This window comes from Empidonax traillii, unplaced genomic scaffold (assembly GCF_003031625.1).
Source record: "Empidonax traillii isolate 1590-97213 ecotype Southwest subspecies unplaced genomic scaffold, ASM303162v1 scaffold8:size5222938, whole genome shotgun sequence".
NCBI lineage: Eukaryota > Metazoa > Chordata > Aves > Passeriformes > Tyrannidae > Empidonax > Empidonax traillii.
This window is the reverse complement of record NW_020955201.1, coordinates 2,548,323-2,569,897: the sequence shown is the minus strand read 5'-3', so window position 1 is coordinate 2,569,897 and position 21,575 is coordinate 2,548,323. Positions and strand designations below refer to the sequence as shown.

Here is a 21,575-nt window from a genome sequence, read left to right as displayed (position 1 = left end):
AACAATACTGGGTCTAGTATTGAACCCTGGGGGGCACCACTAGTGACAGGCCTCCAACTAGACCCTCTGCCACTGATTATGACCCCCTGGGATCTGCTGCTTAGTCAGTTCTCAATCCACCTCACTGTCCACTCATCCAACTGACATTTCCTGAGTTTGCCTGTAAGGATGTTGAGAGAGACAGTGTTAAAAACCATGCTGAAGTTGAGGTAGACAATACCCACTGCTCTCCTCTCATCCATCCAGATAGTGATTTCATCGTAGAAGACAATCAGGTTGGTCAAGCATGATTTATCTTTAGTGAATCCATGCTGACTTTTCCTGATCACGTTCTTATCCATATGGCCTCCAGATTGAGGCATCCAACACTATTCCAGGGATGGAAGGTGAGGCTGAGTAATGGGCAAGAGCTGGCAGTCTTCTCTATTGGGATGAAGCCAGAGACTGGGATGTTAAGGATATGAGTGTACTGGTAAAAAGGGTAAGGGCAGCTTCAGGGGAGTAAAGAAAATGGCATTGGACAACAAAGTGTGCCGAGATTAGTCAAAATTAACATGAAATGTATCACATCACCTTAAAAAGCAGAGGCAAGCTTGGTTACATCTCAGTCATGTTTTTATCACAATGGCTCTTCTTCTCTACAAAGTAAACACTGTTAATTATTTTATTGTATATATGTAGATTTTAATGAATATTAGTATCTTGCTAGTGATAATGGTCTTCTGCCTTCTATAAAATAGGCTTTCTGGAAAGGATTCAAACAAAGGAAAAGCTATGTTGACAGATTAAAGGTGCTTCAAGGCAATGTTGCTGCTATTGTCAAGGTAAGATCCCAGTGTGTTTTGGGGCCCCAATACATTCTATCCCTTGGCTTAGTCCTACACCACTACCTGGGAATCAGACTAGGAGCACAAGCTGGAGAGTTTCCAGAAATCTGCATGATGCTGAAAGTTGTCTGACATCTTAAGCAAACTCCTTCTTGAAAGCTGTGTTGGACTTCCATCAGGCTTTGCTGAACTTGAGCGGCACTTACTAGAGATTTCCCCACATTTCTCCATACTAAATTAGAAAACATTTGAGACAATAGTGTGTTATTTCCCTGAAAACTGTCAAATCTATCTCTCTGGAAAGTGTACAGTTTTCTGAGATGTAAGTGGGACACTGTCATGATTAGATTGTAGATCATGAACAGAATATCATGAGAAGATCTCTCTGAGAGAGACTGGTTTAGAACTGAGAGCTGAGATTTAAAGGTAGAAATTACTTCCAAAGCTAGTGCTGCACACAGGTGGTAGAGCCTTCAACTCAACTTGCTATTTCACTGGGAACCCCTTAATGTGGACACTGGTCCCACAGGACCCTCATGGTACAATCATCTATGGGCACAAGCATGCAAGAACAGCATGCCTACAGGAGTAGACATTCAGAAGCAAATTTAAAACACACACACAGGTTTGTGCAATGTCCTTTAAGTTTTTATTTAATTTTCAGATTCAGTCATGGGTCAAAATGTGGCTAGCAAGGAGAGCTTACAGGAAACGTCTGCAATACTTCAAAGATCATGTAAGTCCTTTTTCTCCATTCTGAACATGAAGCAATGAAATAAGGAAATACAACTGCACATGCAGTTTTTGGCAAGTCAGGAAACAGCATGCAGGTTTTGCAGTATGTTTCTGAGCAGAATTGTGTCATAACTAGATCCTTTTACCTAATCTCATTCCCTTCCAGAATGACCAAATTGTGAAGATACAAGCGTTTCTCAGAGCAAACAAAGCCAGGGAGGACTATAGAACACTAAGTAAGTGGTAACAGTTCAATGTTTTGTGTTTGGGGACAAGTATGTTACTGTGTTCAGTCTTTTTTTTTGACTGTCACATAGGATTTCTCAGTCTCCTATTCAACTTCAAAATCAGGTGGAATTGTTTATAAACCAGTTGTTCTACAGCTGAAACTATTCTGCATAGCTGTACTTATCATAAAGTATGACAAAAATATTGCTCACTGGCATAAATATCTCTCTGCAGTTCAGAATTTTTCTGCATAGTGATCAGTTTCCTGAGGGTTTTAGGGGTGTTCAGTATTATGTAAACTAACAAGTCTATTTTCTTCAACTATAGTTGGTGCCGAAAATCCACCCTTGACTGTTCTGCGCAAATTTGCCTACCTCTTGGACCAAAGTGACTTAGACTTTCAAGAAGAACTAGAAGTAACAAGGTTAAGGGAAGAAGTGGTTACAAAAATTCGATCCAATCAACAGTTGGAGAAGGATTTGAACTTAATGGATATAAAGATTGGATTGCTTGTGAAAAACAGAATCACTCTTCAGGTCAGCAGGCTCTGTTTAGGCTCCCTGTGTAGAATGCACTGAGCGCTTCTATGTGTTCAGAGAGCTCAGGGTCACACAAGCACAGCACAGCTGAGGCTGGAAGGGACCTCTGGAGTTCATCTGGTCCAACCCCCCTGCTCAAGCAGGATCACTTAGAACAGGTTGCCCAGGACCATGTCCAGATGGCTTTTGAGTATCTCCAACACTGGAGACTCCACAACCTCTCTGAGCAACCTGTGCCAGTGCTCAGGAGCTCAATTACTTAAAACACTCCCAGTAAATTAAGCACTTTCTTCACTTGTTTCTGTCTTGTGCAAGATGTTGTTCTGTTGTCTTGAGTTGCATGTCACTGTGTTTTGCTAGTTGTGGACAATGGTAATTAGTTGGTAGATTTTAAATCTTTTATATTTTCTGTGGTAGAATGGAGAAGACTTCTGATCATATTGAAAAGCTTGTTCAATGTTAATAAATCATGAATGAGTCTGTACAGGAGATCAGGTCCCCATACAGGCATTGTTGGCAAGCCATATTGGTGATAAGATAAAGATGTTCAGGAAACTGGTTATGAATAGAGCAGCAAAATATACAGTTGCTAATTAGGGCCCTTGGAGTAATTCCATATTTAACACGGTTGGGGAAACACTCATTTTTCCAATTTACCTGTTTTGTGAATATATAATCTAGATTTTTTTTATCATCTCTCTGCAGGATGTGGTACTACACAGTAAGAAACTTAACAAGAAGAGCAAAAGTCAGCTGGAGGAGATGATTATGGTAGACAAACAGGGTATCAAAGGTTTGAGTAAAGAGAGAAGAAAAAAACTGGAGGCTTATCAACATTTGTTCTACCTTCTACAGGTAAATTTTAATGCAAAAATTAATATGACAGCAAATATTTAAAGAAAAACTAGAAATATACTGCTTGTTTTGTTTTAATGATTATAGTAGTGCTTACGAAAATACTTCAAATAATTTGCAGACTTCAGCAAACACCATGATCAATTTCTAATATTTCCTGTAATCAAGAAAATCCTTGCTGTCTTTAAAACATGCAATAAATATGGCTGGGTTTTGATTGAGTATAACTTTAGTCTGTGCTGAAGTTAAAGAGGAATTTTTCCTCCATATATCTTTTAGTCCACGTAAATTACTGTCACTATTACCGTGCATTATACGTGGTGGAAAGGAAGTTGTCTGCAATGTAGCTGACAGCATATAATGTATTTGTTCTTGTGCTCTTTTTGTCTCACCTCACTGACATTTTCCTAGAAGAATTTTAGATCCTCTCAGGGCAGGTGCCCTCTAAGTCTAAAGCAGACATGTAGTATGCCATGTTTTCTTAGTTGATAACCATTGCCATTTGGTAAAATATCATTGTCATTGGATAAATAGACTTGATGCACAGCGATACTATCCAGAGACTAATGAAATCCTTAATGATGCTTCTCACTGCACTGATTGTGCAGTATGCAGTGTTTCTTATGCATTAGGATTTGGAGAAAAGTAAAACCTTCATGGAAAAGTGACATATATGAGAGTCAAAACGACTGCTTTTGGTATGAACAGAAACACTGAGAGCTGCCCTTCAGGTGGGGGGAGTTTGTCCTGACAACAATATGCAAGTCATTTGTTTGCTTTGTAGACTAATCCCACGTATCTAGCGAAGCTGATTTTCCAGATGCCACAAAACAAATCAACAAAGTTTATGGATACAGTCATCTTCACTCTATACAACTATGCCTCCAATCAACGAGAAGAATATTTGCTTCTCAAACTCTTCAAAACTGCTCTAGAAGAGGAAATAACGTATGTGCACTCACAGGAAAGCTTTAGTTACTTTGTGTGGTAGGCAGTTCAATGAATGTTTCATGCCTAAAAGAAATCAGTGGTTAATCTTTAAATTACCATAACATTGCATACATATTTTTTGTTATTAGAGAAGTGTGTTTTCTGGATAAGTTATTCTTAAATTCAAGGGATTGCCAATTAAGAAACAAAACCTTTCTATGGTGGACCATATTCTTGTATGAAAAAATGGCTTGAAAAAAGATGCTAAGGTTTCTTGGGTATTTAAAGGCAGAGAAAGTATTTTCAATCCTTATGTAAATTTATGTTCTATAAGTAAAGATTGGTGGCTTATCCTGAAATAATAAAATCTTATTTTATGACTTTAACAGATATTTGCTGGATAGGTATTTGGCTCTGAATCAGAGATATATAGCTGCCATTACTAAGCTACATTCCCAGAACACTGCTATAATACACACAGAATTCAAGTGGTAGTTTCTATAACCCAGTTTATATAAAAGTCTTAAGAAGTAGACTGTATAAACAGTTTTCATCATAAGAAATATGATAATTTTAAAAGTGTGGAGCTTGAAAATAAGGACAACTGCATACCTAATTCAGAGCTGAGAACTATTCTGTTCCTGATACAGCTCTAAGGTAGACCAGATTCAGGATATCGTTACTGGAAACCCCACTGTCATTAAGATGGTCGTCAGCTTCAATCGAGGTGCTCGTGGACAGAACACTCTGCGCCAGCTCCTGGCCCCAGTGGTGAAGGAGATCATGGATGACAAGTCCCTTGTAATCAACACTAGTCCAGTGGATGTTTACAAGTCGTGGGTAAACCAGCTAGAAATGCAGACTGGTGAGGCCAGGTGAGTGAGGAAGCTGACATATTGTACAATATACATGAATCCCCCAGTTCTGCTTTCCCATTCTTTCTCTGACAAATTGTGCTTGTGCCCATGCATCCCTTCCTCATCTTCTTGCAGAATAGTGAGAGATTTTTGATGAGCTACGCTGGAATTGGGATATGGAGAGGCATGCCTTATATTCATATTTCCCTTCTGTAATTAAAGGAAGGTACATGATGATGTGTATCGCCACCTAAACAAATTTCTCACCTCCAAAAAAAGGAAGCTAATGCATCTGAGACTGTTACTTAACCAGCTTCAGCTGTATTTGTCTGACTTCTGTTTTGTTCACTGATGGCCCTTATGAAGAAAATTAGTGTTTTACTCTCACATGCATTTAGTCTCATTTTATATCTCTTTGTTTGCTTTGCAGCAAATTGCCGTATGATGTAACCACAGAACAAGCACTGACACACACAGAAGTGGTCAACAAACTGGAATCATCGATTCAGAGTTTGCGAGCAGTAACTGACAAAGTTCTCGCATCCATATTCTCTTCTCTCAATATGATGCCGTAAGTGCTGAGTTAGGACTCTCCAAGCTGCAGTTCATGGGCACAGTGAACCTTCACTTGAAACTCTGTGATGGAGATCCTTTAAATATTTTCTGTGCTTTCTAAGGCTTGTGATATGTGCCTCTCAAATGACTTCCCCAGCAGAGGGAGTGGTTTCTCAATCTCTACTTTGCTTTTGCAGCCTGGTGAACCTCTCCCTGTACTTGAAACCTCTTTTCCGTTATCAACTCATTCTGGGACTGGGCAAAAAACCCACTAACTTAACCTGACTATAATTATTGTTTTGTGTTTCATCTAAGCCTTTCTCAATATTTTTCCTTTTCATCTGTTCTACAAGTAGTTATGGAATGAGATACATAGCCAAAGTTCTGAAGAGCTCACTCCATGAAAAATTCCCGGATGCAACAGAAGACGAATTATTAAAGGTAGACTTCTAAGGGAAAACTGCCAGCAGCTTATTCTTTTAATGCCAAAGTGGATATTTATTGACACTATGCATTCTAAGGGACTTAGAACACCAGGAATTGAAGGAATTTGGCACTCCTTATTGAGTTGCAAATGGGTTGTGGAAGGGGAAAAGGGAACTGTTGTCACAAGCTAGGTAAGTTAATCTGGGTACTCAGCAGTTCTTATGAAAGATAGTGCCCAACTTGTTTTGGAAAGTAACTGTATTTAAAAGGCTTGACTTTATATGATATTATATCTTGGGACCTAGGTTGTACTGAGATCCTTGCCATGAGCAATCCTTTCATTGAGAACACTGTAGTCTCTTCTTTTTTCCTTTCCCCTCACCTGAAGTTGTTACCATACTAAAAAATTGTAATTTAAATACAATGAAGAAGGTCCCTAAATTTCAAGTAGGTCATTACATTGTACTTTAGATGCCTGTAAAAGCTGTACGAATGATATTTGGTACAGACTGAAAAGTAAGGTATGAGTGATAATGATGGTACTTGCCCACTGGCCATTGCTACCCTAGCACAGCCAGGGTGCCTTTTCAAAAGGGCTTAGGGTAATTGCTCCATAAGCCTTTCAGCCAGCTGAGAGACTGACAACTCCCCCAAATTAGTGCTATTTATTTGCACTTTAGTAAAGACCCTTTAAATGTATAAGCTGGAAGTTCTGCAGCTGACTACATACAAGCTAAAGCAAATTGCAGAATGAAAAGTCCTGCCTGTTTCTGATATTGGGAGTTATTTGAAGTCACCATCTGCACAAGTTACTGTAGAATTGTTATAGAAATTGCAGGTTGGAAAACGTGTTCTCTAGCTTTTTAGAGCTGCTTTGTATTCCTCATGAGAAATAATAGGTCAGTGACTGCATTCAGTGCTGTCAGTATGTGCAGCACTTTAGAGAATGCGCCTCTGAAGCTGAATGTTGCAAAATATAGAGGAGTTGTTTAACTCCTTGCCTTGCCAGCATCAAACTGAAATGTGGTTGTAAAAGGCCACAAATGATGTTCACAGGGTTGTTGTAGGAGGCACGTCACATAAAAGGTCTTTCAGCTTGCCATGTAGGTAACATGTCTTAAGCATTCTTCTAGCACCAATTCATATAGTCTAAATTAGAAGTAGAAATGATTGATCATGTTTTATAAGATGTCATTACTTTATGTAAAGGGAAGATCTCTTAATTTTATTCTTTTAGATTGTTGGCAACCTTCTGTACTATCGCTACATGAACCCTGCCATTGTTGCTCCTGATGGTTTTGATATAATTGATATGACAGCTGGGGGCCAGATACACCCCGACCAGAGGAGGAACCTAGGCTGTGTGGCAAAAGTCCTCCAGCACGCTGCTTCTAACAAACTCTTTGAAGGAGAAAGTGAACATCTATCATCTATGAACACTTACCTCTCACAGACCTACCAGAAATTCAGGTATGTAAAGCCCTCACAAACACCTACATGGTAAGAGCTCTCCTCTAGCACGGGTACATGTCCTCTAGGCAAGGGGACTCCCAGTTGATAGAATTTCCTGCTCAGAGTTAAAAATGTTGAGTGATCTGACAAGGTGAAATACTTGGTAATGAGGAAGCTGGAGCAGGAGTAACAGGTTGTATTTTTGCCTGGGCATTAATTTGAGATCATATCTGCTGCCTTGTTTGCAGGAAGGCTTCCTTACTGCAAACACTGACTGTGAGAACAGAAATAATGTCTGCTTTGAGTTGGGAGTACAGCTGAATCTTTTGTCTGAGGAAAAAAACCTTACTTGTCAGGAAAAAGTTGCAGGTTTTGTTTTTATTTTCATTTTGCTGAGAGATTATATATAGATTTCATTCTTTTATCTTGCACAGTCATAGAAAACTGTTTGTTTTGCTACACTCCAGGACACAAGTTCTTTGGGATTATTGCCCATCTTTTGGGGTGATTGCTATTATTACTTTGAAGTATTGTTGAGTTTTGTGACAAACTTGCACTCAGAATTTCTGTTTTTAGTGTCTGCCCTCCATGAAAGCAAATGCACTGTTCATATAATGCCTTTTTTTGAGAGATCAGCCATGAATACAAAGATACATGCTAATGAAAGAGAAAGCCTATTGCACTTGGCCCTTTGATCACTACAAAAGGAAGAATCCCTCTCCTAATTAAGCTACCTTTCTACAAAATTGAGTATCTGTAACCTACGCTCTGTACTTTAACTAAACCCTTCTTAAACACCAATGGTGACTGCCCTCACCTGCCTGTTCCCCTTCTACTCTCCCAGCACCTGCAAGTGCAATATTAGCTATGTTAAAAGCTACCAGGCCTGCCTAGACCTTTAATGGCATTTTGAACTTGTGCAGGAATTTGTCCAAACCTTCCTCAGTCTTTGAGATGATCTGCATCTGCAACTTCTTCCTCTAGTCATCTTTAGCAGTTTGCTACCTGTTGGTTAAAATTAAAATTTTTCTGTACTTTCATTGAATAACCCTCTGGCCATTATTTTTTGAATTTGATTAATGAATTCTTCACACATCTCATGCAACATCACTGTGATTTTGTTCAATTTGATTTGTACTTCTCTTTTCCTCTCCATACTAAAGTCCTTTCCTTTTTTTTTTTTTTTTTTTTTTTCCTTTTTTTCTAATACTGTAAAGGTCCTCTGAACCTGAGATACACATCTTCTTCAACACCACAGGGCTGGCACAGTGAAGGCAGTATGGCTCCTGGAGCAGCCCTGTAGGCATCACCCAAAACCCTGTTTCTCCCAGCTATTCCTATTCAGGTCCTCTGTTTGGAAAACAAAGTGGTTCTCTGACGGGAGAACCCTGCTGGTCCTTGGTTGTCTGTGTAAATCCCTGAAGAAGTTAGTAACTTGGAGAGACACCACTGTCATTTTAAAAGCAGGTCTCAGTTCTCCATACTCTGCATTTTTTCCTCTCAAGATTCTTACATTTTTAACCAATACTGCATTTTCTGTCACTTTGAGCAGCTCACTTTCTATGTAACAGCAGTGTAAACATTTGTAGGCCAAATGGTAATTCTGAGCAGCTAATTCAGTAATTTCTTCTCAGCATACCTCATACTACAAAGTGCCTTCATAAAATCAGAGGGTCTTTCTGTGGAAGTCCTTTTATATCTTCTAGAGCATTAAATACAGAGTTCTCTAAGTTCTTAGTATTTACCAAGTTTTCATTCCTCATTGAAAAAGGAGAGGGAAAAAAATACCTTTAAAACAATCTTCCCCCACCTATCCAGGAAAGAGAACCCTTCATCATTTGCACTGGCGTGTTGCCTTCAAAAGGTTCCTTGAACCAATGAAGGTAGATTGCCATTTATAAGAGAAATGTAAGTGCATGTCAAAGACTTGCTTGTAGCTAATTTTGTAGTGGCTAAATAAAGTGAATTTATAAGGGACAATCAATAAAGTGTTTCTCATTTTCTTGTAGGAATTTTTTTCAAGCAGCATGTGATGTTCCTGAACCAGAGGAGAAATTCAATATTGATGAATACTCAGACATGGTGACCCTTAGCAAACCTGTCATATATATCTCCATTGAAGAAATTATCAATACCCATTCAGTAAGTCACTGAAAATAGACTAGTCATCACACTAAAGCATACAGATTAGCAAATATTTGCAACAGTCTCTGAAGAAAGCTTAGTTTTCCTTCTTCCTTTTGAGATAATTTCTTCATCTCTGAAATGTTCTGAAATTGAGCATTAGATTGCATTTTTCCTGAAAAAAACAAAAACAAAAACAAACAACTGCTTCCATGCAAAAGCCCCAACTTGAGTAATAACTAGTATATAACATTTTCTGATGGGGGAAGAACATTTATGTTCTAATCTTGTGTGACATTTCTAACATATTTTAAAATACTTCCTGTCTTGGGTAAGAAAATGACACCAATTTGAAAAAGCTCCTTTGACTCGGGGAATAGAAATTGTATTTCGTGACTCTGGCATTCTGTCATATGATTTGTGGGAAGCAGATAAAAGCATCTGATTTAGAAAGACCGAAGTTGTGGCATCATGCCAGTTCTTACCATGGGTAAAGAACAGATGAATTGCAGTCTATAGTATGACTCATTAGGGTGTAAGTTAAATGTTTACCACATGTTTCTCCTAAAGCTGGGTTATTACTATCTGTTTTCTGGCTTCAGTATGTCCCCTCTGTGTGTCCCCTGGAAGCTGGAAAAAAACCCCAACCCAACCAAAACAACACACACCCCTGAAAAAGCCCACAAATCCCACTAAGAACTTCTCACAAATATTATCAGATACAATATGGAAAAGGTAGAATACTCAACTCACAGTAGATCACATTATCAGTTAGCTTTATTCAAGTGAAAACTTATAACCAAGACTGCTAAAAACAGGTTTTCTGACCTGTCTTTTGTGCTTGTTTCAATTTTTTAAGGGATAGACCTGTGATTGCATGTTTATGATCAGTGGTTATATGTAAACACTAATCTTGATCAAATATTCCTTTTAGTGAGTCTTATGTCTAGCATAACATGTCTATTACATGCAGCCATGTGCTGCATAGACAGCTTATCACTTATATAATATACTTATTCACTGACACTTGTAAACTACTGGAATGGATACACAGAAAGTATGTATCTATGGGTGGATCACCAACACTGTCTTCCTTTGTGTGTTCAGTTAAGGATATAACACCAAAATGCTCCTTTGGCATTTTCACACCTTACTCTGTGACTAGTCTATGATAATTAGGGCTTTGTTAGTCCTAATTGCAAATCTTATACTTCTGCTCAGCTGTGATGTTCAGCATCAGTTCAGAGATGATTGCTGGAGGAGCACAGCAAGCTGTCTTACAGAAAGGGGAACTCTAAACTTGTAGTCCAGGATCAAGCATGATTCCCTGCCTTGGGAAGGTCCTCCATAATTCTTATTGTGCTAGGTCTGCGTTTTTCAGCATTTAGTTTCCAGGTTTATTTTCAAGTATAAGGATACCAGGAAAGCTTTATCTAGATAATGATTTCATTTATATTATTTTATAGCTACTATTGGAACACCAGGATGCCATTGCCACTGAGACTAATGACCTGCTAAATGAACTGCTGGAAGGTCTGGGACCTGTTCCTGATATAGAGTCTTTCCTTGGTATGCTGTTTTTGTCTGTCTTTATGGGTAACTTCATTCTAGGGGCAGAATTAAACAGAGGCTTGACTTAAATACTCTTGTGTCTCAGAGCAATAGCTTCTGATCCTTTATTTACTAGGGAATTCTTTACTGAACACTTATTGTAATATTGAGTTACAATAAGTAACTTATTATTAAGTAAACATGTTTGGACTTTCTTCTGACTGCACTAATCACTCTACAGATTAATGATGCAATTCAAAATCAAAAAAATAATGTTTTGAGCAGAATGATCCAGTTGTGCTTAAACTGCAGACAGGAAGCAACTGTTGTTTTTTTTTTTTAACAATCTGATCTTAAGACTTGCATGTTGGTTAGAAACTTACAAAAAGTGCATGGAGAATTCTAAAACCAGCTACTTTTTCTTTTGATATGTAATTATTCAAATCATGTTTTTAAAATTACATGAATTTATTAGAAAGGAATGCATGTGACTGATATTTAACTTGAATTAATCACAGAAAAATGTGAAATGTTTAGAAAGGAGCTAGGAGTCATGGAGAAGACCAACTTCCAAGCTGTTAACACTGCTGCTATTCTTTCACTTTTTCATTATCACTGCATGTTAGGATAAAGGATGTTGAATTGTTTGGAGTATTCTTTGAGAAGAAGAGATGTAAGTCTTTTGAACATCAACAGCCTGAAAAGAAAGGATTGGTGTCACTTTCAAAATATTGTAACTAGGTTTATAAATAGCTAGCTTATGGTTTTGGTTTTTCAATGTCCAAGAAAAGACTGCTGGGAGGAATATGTGGGCTATTTAATAAACTTAGTATTTCTGATTATTTCCAGTGATTTATCTAGGTACTTGTTTGCTTCATGAATTCAATCATGGGAAAGTAGGAAAGCCTGAAATAAAATATGCTTCCTTTCAGGAGAAGGAGCTGTTGATCCCAATGACCCCAATAAGGAAAGCACACTGAATCAACTTGCAAAAACAGAGATATCACTGTCTCTAACAAGCAAATATGAGTTACGAGAAGGTGAAGATCAGGATCTCAAAAGCCTGATGATAAGGTAAGTTTTACTCAAACCCCTGTATTCTGACAATGCTTTTCTTTTTTTTTTTTTTTAAAGTTGCTTTGACACTGCTGCCTTGTCTAAGTGCACTCCTGAGATGCTGAGTGTACTGTTTTCAAAAGCTATTTTGTATTCAGTACTACTCAAACTTTTGCAAAAGTTAGTGGAATTGTCAGTTTTTCCAGAAAATAAATATACTGCCACTTGTGTTCTGGAGCACGGCTGCATCATTATCTAACCTAGTGTTTTTTCATGGAATTGAAAAAGCGCTCTGCTCTAAAATACCACAGGCTTGGGAAAACAGAGATGAAAAGCTGTCTAGACTTTTAAGGGTCAGTATCACACTGTGCTCTCCTTCTCCTCAAAAGGAAACACTTCCCTGACATACTGACATCAGGCATTTGAAAAGGATGCAACTGTGGCTTCAGCAAGGACAGTGCATATTTCCGTCCAGGGAAAGAAAACTGTGTTTATTCTATTTGGTGAACAAATTAAGAAATGGCTACTGGGATACTCTGAGATATAAACTCCTTTATAGTAAAAAGTATTTATATGAAAGCACTTAAAATAAAATCACTGGCACCCATCTTATGAAGTTATTTCAAGATACTCAGAATAAGAATTAGCCTTTTCAAGTTCCTGGTACAACCTGAAAAAGGGAGGAGAACAGGATGCTGCTCACCTCTATTACTATGCTTATACATACCTCACATGTATGAAGGCTAGAACTTCACATCAAAGGGAAATTAAACATGAAGATTTTACACCCTTACAATAACTAGGAGTGTAGATATGGGCTGCAAATCAATTCTAATCTATTAAGCTGAGTGTTTTTAAATCAGAAATCAGTAAACTGAATTTATTAGATGGCATGAAGTGTTACTTCTGAAGAAAGTTTTTAGCTAATGTAATAGTGCAATTTTTCCATTAAAGCCATAAATGCGTGCCTAAAGTCTGAGTGGAAAAAAGTCTGTTTTTCAAGTGCAAGAAAACTCTTACTATCATTCTAAAAGAAGGAGGAGTTTTCCACTGTAATTGTGCATTTTTGATCTGCATCTTATGGTAGAACTTCTGATCTGAATCTTATAGTAGAAAACACTGAGATATTTTTGTAACCTGTTACCTGGTGGATTCACCATCTCTGGAGGTTTTTAAGATGAGACTGGATGTGGCACTTAGTGCCATGGTCTAGTAAGCATGTCAGTGTTGGATCAAGGGTTGATTTTGGAGGTCTTTTCCAACCCCGTTGATTCTATGACCAAATATAATATGGGATCTAAAGCAAAGGGATTTCAATAACTATCAAATCAAAACTGTTCTAGTCAGTTGTTATTCCAGAGACCAAGACTTTAGAGCTGTTTCCAAGCTGGTTGTATAAAAAGGATATGCCTGCTGCTGTCCTGTCCCTTAAGAAAAAAAAAGGAAAGAAAAAGAAATCTGTATTTCCTGTCGTTTCTTTCTGTGTGTAGGAGTAAAATGCAATCCCGTAGTCAAATCTGTAAAAATATGCAAAATCAAGGCCAAAACAAATTTCTTTAATGCTCTACATTGTGTGGAAATATGTTGAAACAATAGTATGGGAATTAAGAAAACAATTTTATTTCTCTATTACATATGTGCTTTCAAGTAATATTTCCCATCTTTTGAGAAATCTGACAGAAGAATAATTAGCAGCTTGTGTTAAATTACAGCAATATCAAAAGTCAAAACTACTGCTAGCTTTTACACAAGAGAGGTAAAAATACAGATGTTTAGCTTTCCTACCCAAGCTGCAGAGAAGACTTTTACTGCAACTGTGAAATGTTGGCACCTGTCTAAAATTTAGGTCACAGCTGTTTCTCTTAGTGTTTCCTGCTTAGATAGAAATATGGATATATTTGCTTTCTAAATATTAAGGCTCCTGTGAAGAGGCCTAAAATTTGCTGGTACCCCTGTCTAAGGGACTCAATGTAAGGTGCCTGGTCTGCATGGTTTGAGTGTGCAGATGCCGCACAGCAAGTGGCCAGAGAAGGCCCAAGATGGGTGTTTCTAGAAAACAACAGAGCGAGCAGTTTTGGTAAGCAGGGAGAGGAAGTTCAGGGGGCAAGGAAGTGGAAATAAGCCTTGTGTCTTATCAACCATATCAGCACCTGTTTCTAAGGCAGTGCATAAAACAGTAACAGGATCCCACATATGCTAATGTAGACTGTGGTAGTGACCACCAAAGACTGACAAAAGCTGTGCCTGGCAGAGGAAGCCAGCAATGCACTGATGTAGCCCAAATGAACCAACTCTTAGGAAACCTTCCTGGTTTGTTTTTTGTTTGTTAGTTTCTTTTATTTTGTTTCTTCATGGCAAAGTGGAGGGATTCGAAGAGAACTTCTGAAGATAAAATACCTTTAGCACCAGTCCTTCATAAGCTGTTGAATGGGCTAAAACTGCTCAGTGCAGTTAACAGTACTCTGAATGAGCTAACTAATTTTCAGGAGGTTTAGCAGCTTACTTTCTGACATGGAAGGAGCAGTGATCAAGTCTGCCTGTGCTACTTTGCCCTCTCCGTGGAAGCTTGGATCATACCCAAATGCTTGGTGGTTTTGGATAATATCGCCTGTATATTAGTAAATAAATGTCCCGTTTCATTGCATTCTTGAGAATTTCTTGTACTGAAAACACCAACAAAACCCCAACTGTACATAAGTAAACTACCACTTTAAACCAAGTCATAAGTTTTTACCACAGAAATCTTGATCATATTTAGACATTTTCCTTAAAAACTTCAGCTGTGTCTTCAATTTTCTCTTCATTTTTAAGAATAATGAAGTGTATCTATAACATTGTCCTCTAAATTAATAGAATTCTGAAGGAAGATGTTCTTGGAAGTACTATGGATGAATAGGCAGCAGGAACAAGATAACTTTTTGCCAAAAAAAGAACTGGTTTACGTATCAGAGTGTAGCAGCTTCCCCTTTTTAGTAAGCAAATGCTCGTCTGTTGCTACTACAGAAATATCTGCCCTTAAGTGGTTTGCGTAAATGCACTGCTTCAAATGTAAAGTTCCTTCAGAGTTCAGTAGTTTTGTATGCAATTCCACTCTATTCAGTAAATATGACCCTTAATGGAATCACGAGTAGCTTGAGCTTTTCAAAGATTATATTCTTATCTGCTGTTTTCTCATGATCACAGTTAAAATTCACATGTGAATTATTGCTTATATTTTTGTTAACAGTAACTGTTTTACTGTGCTAGTTTTCTAAAACAAAAGCAGGAAGTTTGCACATATTTCTTTATTCAGATGTGTGTGGAAACCAATGCTCAACACTATTAAATGGAAGCTCTGAAATACGTAAAGCTAGAAAACATAAACTTTACAAAAAATCTATAAAAAGGGGGAGCTCACTTTTTTCATAGTTGAAGACAATATATGCAAAAATGATCCAGTGGCAACCGTTTCGTAATATTCATATATCCTTTTCAAAAGGACCAAAAGACTTATTGTGGATGTGATACGAACACAACCAGGGGATACGCTCTTAGAAATACTGGAAACACCAGCCACTGCACAACAGGTAAGTGCCACACTGTGCCTGAATAGGGAGTATGTATTTTATTATAGCTTTTTGAAAGTTTTAACAGATATCTGACAGCTTTCTCCACCACCTTATAACAATTATTTGTTGCTGCTTATAGACTATTCAGACCTAAAATGTGAGACTTGCAATTTTTTTTTTTTTGTTTACTAGCCTTGGAGTTGGAAACAGGAAATGAAAAATTAAGTCTTCCTGTGAGTGAGCGTGACTAGAATATTTTTGGGTTTACATTTTTTGTAAGCAGGTTCTTTTCTCTCCTCTGTTGTTATACAATCAAATAGCCTGAGGTGAATCCTTCTGCTATATCTTTTTTTTTTCCTCATGAACTTCAATATCTTAAGTTCCCTGATGTATAGTTTATTTTTTTAATCAATACAAGCAAACCTCTTCCCGTGGAACTACTGTTATCTTTGGTATGGGAATTGAGTGGGAAGAGCTCTCAGTTGGAAGTTTTTCCTGTCAACATTGACAAATAGCTCCACTTCAACAATGCGCACTTTGGCTTAGTTCAGTGTGTGTACATGTAGAGGACACCCGTGCCAGGTGGTCTGGACAGTCTTTCCACAATTCAGTGAAGTAAATGAGCCATCTGGCTGATTTTAAATATTCTGATTAATTGGAATACATGTCTAGATGTTGTGATCAGTTATTTAAGGTATCTCCAAAGGCATAGTAAATGGAGAACTTTCAGACCATGTGGTAAGAGGACATAAATAAAGTCTCAACTCTGATTATTGAAATCTTCTTTTGAGAATTCAACGTACTTGAATACTTAACAGTTCTCATAAGCTGGAAAATAACTGTTCTGAATTATTTTTTTACCCAGGAATCTGAGAACTTGAAACTTGTAGAAAAACGTGCCATCTTAGATTCCAAAACTCCGGAGAAAATGAAGCACAGTCAGTCTATTTTTGAAGATGGGCAGCTACCAATAGAACAAAAGAAAAGAAAAATTCAGAGAAATCTCCGGACGTTGGAACAAGCAGGACTTGTGTCTTCAGCAACTAAGTACCAAGAAATTATAAATGAGATTGCTAAGGTAAATGGAACATGTTTTCCTGTGTAATGATGCTTTTTAGGCATCTAACCTAAATCCACCACAGTTAGAGATATTCAATATACATTTTTCAGGGAATACTACACTAAATCACTGAAGCATCCACATATGAAACAAATCACATTTGCTGACAAAATAAGTGAAAGACAGAACACTCCTGCATAACTGCCTGAACTGAATAACATACAACTGCAACCTTTGTTATCCAGAATTGATATAATGGTGTTCAAACCTCTCCACTACAATGTGTTTCAATATAAGTTTTTATATTTTTAAAGTAATTGGAATTACTCGGTGTTTCAGTCAACAATTAATCTCTTGGTAAAGTTTAAAAAGAATTTAAAAACCCCAAAATATTATCTGATTGGTATTAACACTGCTCTGCTGTGGCTGGGTAGGACACAAGATTAGTGGGCTAATGCAGTGCCCATCCTGGTGCTGATAATACACAGGGCCTGTTGTCAACAAAATACCAAATCTACATCCACAATCCATACTGGCTGTAAGAATCTTAGTATATTGGATTATCTTTAACTACTCATGAGTAAATTACTCATAGCTCCCATTAGTGATTTACATATTATAAATATGTATTTTTAAAGTTACAAATGTATATGAATATACAGATGTGTAAATTAAGAATGCATGTTGCACTCTGAGGTGCCATTTTAAAGCTCTGCCTGGTTCATGTGTCTGCGTCTGCTTCTACATCAGGAAAAACCATTCTACATATGTATTCAGTGCCCTATTCTTTCTTATTTCTTATGTATGACAATGAGCCAGTCATTTTGGTTGGGGCCATTAAGAATCTGAAGATTGTGATGAGCCGTAAAACTGGAAGTTCCTTTTATTTTACTCCCAACTACCTCAATTCAGCCATTGTGTTCAACCTAAGCGCTAGTTTAGTAATAGCTAGTTCATTTCTAGTAGAAGCCCAAGTTCTTATTCCTTAGGCGTCTCACTAGAAAACAGGTGCAAGGAAGCTTCCATTTTTATCACAAAGCGGCCATGACTTCTGTGTCTGCTGGGCCCTGTAGACCACAGCAGAGTTCAAGATAGCACCACTTGTATACATGAGTAGCAAAGTGATTGCCATGTAAACTGTAGTACTCACTACAGGTACTGTGCTTGTGAGAACTAACATGATAGTTCATGCTTTCTTTCAGTAATTAAGTCAAATTCTGTAATTACAAATGTGAATGGTAACAAACTGGTACTTTTTAAAATATCAAATTAATAAAACAATTACATTAATAAATTTCTTCAGGATATCCGGAATCAAAGAAGATACAGACATCATCGAAAAGCTGAATTGGTGAAACTCCAGCAGACTTTGAATGCACTTAACTCCAAGACAGCATTTTATGAAGAACAAATTAATTATTACAACACCTATATAAAAACTTGTTTAGACAACTTAACAAGAAAGTGAGTCTTCCTGTCTTTTAATGTGTCTTCTAGTGTGTTTTATCAGGAGGGAGAGCAGGTGTTAATCGTAGTTAAAAGTTGAAATTCCAACAGATTGACAATTTACTGATTAAAAAGTTCATGTCACTGTAAACTGAGTCAAAATCTGGAAAGTAAAGTCTTGCATTTATGTAATACTTCCTTAAAGAAAGAGGTCTGAGATGTATAGATATTTTCAATATATTTAACTGGTGCTACTTTGCAGATCCACTAGCATGCTTTGAGGTCATGAACATTTGGGAAGTAGCTTTTGGTCGTCTTCCTTTCATTAAAAGGTTTGGGGTTTGTCTTTAGAATGGAAAAGAAGGAAATAAACGCCTAAAGAATTTTACTTGTCAGGTATGACACAATTACTTGAAAGAAATCTCCCCACCAAGGCCACTGATGTGTCAAAGTGAAAATATTTTACTGATGTGGACTGGAGTTTTTCCAGTGCATTCCTCATGGATCAAAAAATGAACTCTAATCACTGAGTATTTAACATTTATGTCACTGTGTGTGTACAAATTGTTGTTTTAAAGTGATGACTGTGGACTCTTTAGAAGAAGGGTTGCATTTCATGGAATAATTTAAATATGTGCTAAAAGACATTAATTCAAAATCATTGGCAAGATATTTTGATGTTTCACTCTGTGCTCAGAATTCCTCTAATTCCTAGACTTTTTGAATGCTAGTTCTATTATTTTAAGGAAGTTCGAGAAAGAGTGAGGGAAGGTTAAATATAGCTAGAAAAGTAGGTGAAGTATAAAGGACCTGACAGACAAATCAAAAGCCAGTTTTCTTGTTCTCTTTCCAGAAATTCACGGAGGTCAATTAAACTAGATGGAAAAGAGGAGGTGAAGGGAAGCAAAAAACTGAAGCAGACCTCAATAAAGTACACAGCTGCAAGGCTGCATGAAAAAGGTGTCATCCTAGAAATTGAAGATCTTCAAACCAATCAGTAAGTGTGGTAAAACAATTCTGAGTGTTTTCTAATCAACAATCTCTTGAGCACCTGACTTTTGATAAAAGAAATCTTCACAATTTCCTGGGCCACAGTTCAAATTACTTCAGACTTTTGCATTTGGAAGGATGAGAATGTCTAATTGTCATAATTTTTTCCTTTGTACCTTGCTATATACCTTGGGAAAATAATAAGCCAGCTTTAGCACCAGCTTACATGGAACCCAAGGAAGTCCAGCAGCAGACTCATTGCTAATTATCAGTTTTGTAAGCAATTCTAGCAATTATTTTTTTAATGTACTGACTAATCACTTTCATTTAACTGAGTAAACACCTAATTTTCTCCACTTCCTCACTATGGAGAGGTAAATAGATGTGGTGGTTTAACATCCCTTTTGTATCTATCCATTTTGAGGCTACAGTAGTGAAAGTCTCTCATCCTTTGCACCACTCCATCTATCTTCCACTGGAAAAACAGGTTTCCATTGATTTGTGGGGGTTTTTTTTGTGGTGTGGGTTTGTTGTGGGGGTTTTTGTGTTTGGTTTGTGTTTTTTTTTTTTCCGAGTGGATTCATCAGGTAGAGCAATCCACATGGGGTAAATATGTACCTCGGATATGGCAGAATAAAAGTCCGGCTGCCCTGTTCCTATCCACTGGATGCTTGGTCCGAATCGCTCACTGAACTTTCCACAGCTCTTTTTTCTCCTTTTGATTCTTGTTTTGTTTTTCCAATGCAAAGGACTTGAGAGTTCTGTGTTTCATACTCCTGTACACCAGACAGTCTTCAAGAAGACACTGCAGTAGGGATGGAGTAATTTTTTATTGACACGAACAACACTACTTGCAGCCAAAGTTCTTCTGTGTTCTGCAGGATTTTCCCCCTAAAACTATATAAAACTGCACAGCATATGTATTAAATTATCCTTCCTGTTTCTAGGTTTAAGAACGTGATGTTTGATATCACACCTGGAGAAGAAGTGGGTGACTTTGAAATCAAAGCAAAATTTTTAGGAGTTGAGATGGAAAAAGTGCAGCTCCATTTCCAGGTAGAGTTTGGATTTTGCTACATTGCTATATAGTTGCTGTTGCATTTCTTGTAAATACAGACCATTTCAGAATCTTTTAAATATGTACTAACCAGTCAGCATAGAGCAGCAGATTATGTGGCAGCAGCTTCTGTAGGATGCTGGACATGGAGTTGAGTTAATGTTTATATTGAGGCAGCTGCATGAAACCAAATGCCACATTAGTTCAGTGGCAAGCAGGAAATACCAAAAGAAAATAGAAGTACACAAGACCCAGTATTTCTTCTGGATTGCTGTTACTGACAGTTTACAATTTGGGATCTAGAGGACATTTGAGATCTTTTCTGTGCATATCCAATAATGCTGCTTGCAGTAGTTTACATTATGAAGGACCTGGAGTGGGAGATGTTATCACATAAAGAGAATTTCCCCATCTTGTTGCTGTAAAGTATGGATTCAGACAGACACTAAAGATTTTATTTCTCATTTCAGGATTTGCTTCAGATGCAGTATGAAGGTGTGGCTGTAATGAAAATGTTTGATAAAGCGAAAGTGAATGTGAATCTGCTCATATTCTTGTTGAATAAGAAGTTCTATGGAAAATGAGTGTTTTCAGATATTATGGACTTCATCAATCAGTGGGAAGTCTATTCAGTATTTTTTTGCTTATAAACTTTTATTTGAAGTTTGTCGTTGGATGCTTTTTAACTTTGAACCCTCCCCTAAAACACCAAATGTTCAGAGGAATGTACACGGTGCCTTTTCAGCATTGATAATGAACAGAAAACCAGGACATTGATTCATTTAAACAGTTCGAGATTTCATTGGTGTTGGTACTTTCAAATCAGAATATTGTTTAGGACACACAGCTTTCGTTGTATGAATTTTAAGGTAGGCAGATATGGAATTTAGTTGAATATATAAACCTCTTCCTATTGAAACATTTTAAAATTACCTCAGATATATAATATAGTTCATACTAGACTTTAAGTATTTACCAAAAGAAAACCTAATTTGTTTCTAAGGGATAGTTTGAGCAAATGTTTAGTTACATACTAAGCCTATTTTGTGGCAGTTGTCAATTGCAAAGCAAACTTATTGTGCAATTCAAAAATTTTTATAGGTAATTATAAAGTGACAATAACGACTTACTTTACGAAAATGTATTTTGTGATTCATTCCTACTAAATGCACTACTGCCTCATGCAAAATGACATTTTCTACTTTCACAGCCTTTGGAGTGGTATTGGGGAAATCTGAATAGCGAACAGTTGTTCAGTTTGAAGTATTTGAATACGTAAATTGTGCCTTTTTTTTTTTTGTAAGAAAATAAATGCAATAAAATCAGTATTTAGATTGGT

The 21,575-nt window shown here is 37.2% G+C and overlaps 1 protein-coding gene across 11 annotated transcripts in view; it reads left to right on the top strand.

The window, feature by feature from the left end:
- Positions 1–21,575, top strand: part of IQGAP2 (IQ motif containing GTPase activating protein 2) — a 127,720-nt gene extending 106,145 nt beyond the window's left edge. For 10 of the 11 annotated variants that reach the window (XM_027882856.1, XM_027882821.1, XM_027882816.1 and 7 more), the window contains 19 exons: positions 741–824; positions 1,492–1,563; positions 1,729–1,798; positions 2,118–2,326; positions 3,035–3,184; positions 3,969–4,132; positions 4,765–4,989; positions 5,402–5,542; positions 5,883–5,967; positions 7,190–7,422; positions 9,414–9,546; positions 10,995–11,097; positions 12,012–12,153; positions 15,614–15,701; positions 16,549–16,761; positions 18,047–18,207; positions 19,043–19,186; positions 20,127–20,235; positions 20,707–21,575. In XM_027882856.1, the coding sequence (XP_027738657.1) occupies positions 741–824; positions 1,492–1,563; positions 1,729–1,798; positions 2,118–2,326; positions 3,035–3,184; positions 3,969–4,132; positions 4,765–4,989; positions 5,402–5,542; positions 5,883–5,967; positions 7,190–7,422; positions 9,414–9,546; positions 10,995–11,097; positions 12,012–12,153; positions 15,614–15,701; positions 16,549–16,761; positions 18,047–18,207; positions 19,043–19,186; positions 20,127–20,235; positions 20,707–20,820 (2,640 nt within the window). In that variant the 3' untranslated portion in view covers positions 20,821–21,575. Of the gene's footprint in view, positions 1–740; positions 825–1,491; positions 1,564–1,728; positions 1,799–2,117; positions 2,327–3,034; positions 3,185–3,968; positions 4,133–4,764; positions 4,990–5,401; positions 5,543–5,882; positions 5,968–7,189; positions 7,423–9,413; positions 9,547–10,994; positions 11,098–12,011; positions 12,154–15,613; positions 15,702–16,548; positions 16,762–18,046; positions 18,212–19,042; positions 19,187–20,126; positions 20,236–20,706 lie in introns of those variants that run through there. The other variant, XM_027882846.1, reaches the window with a different exon arrangement.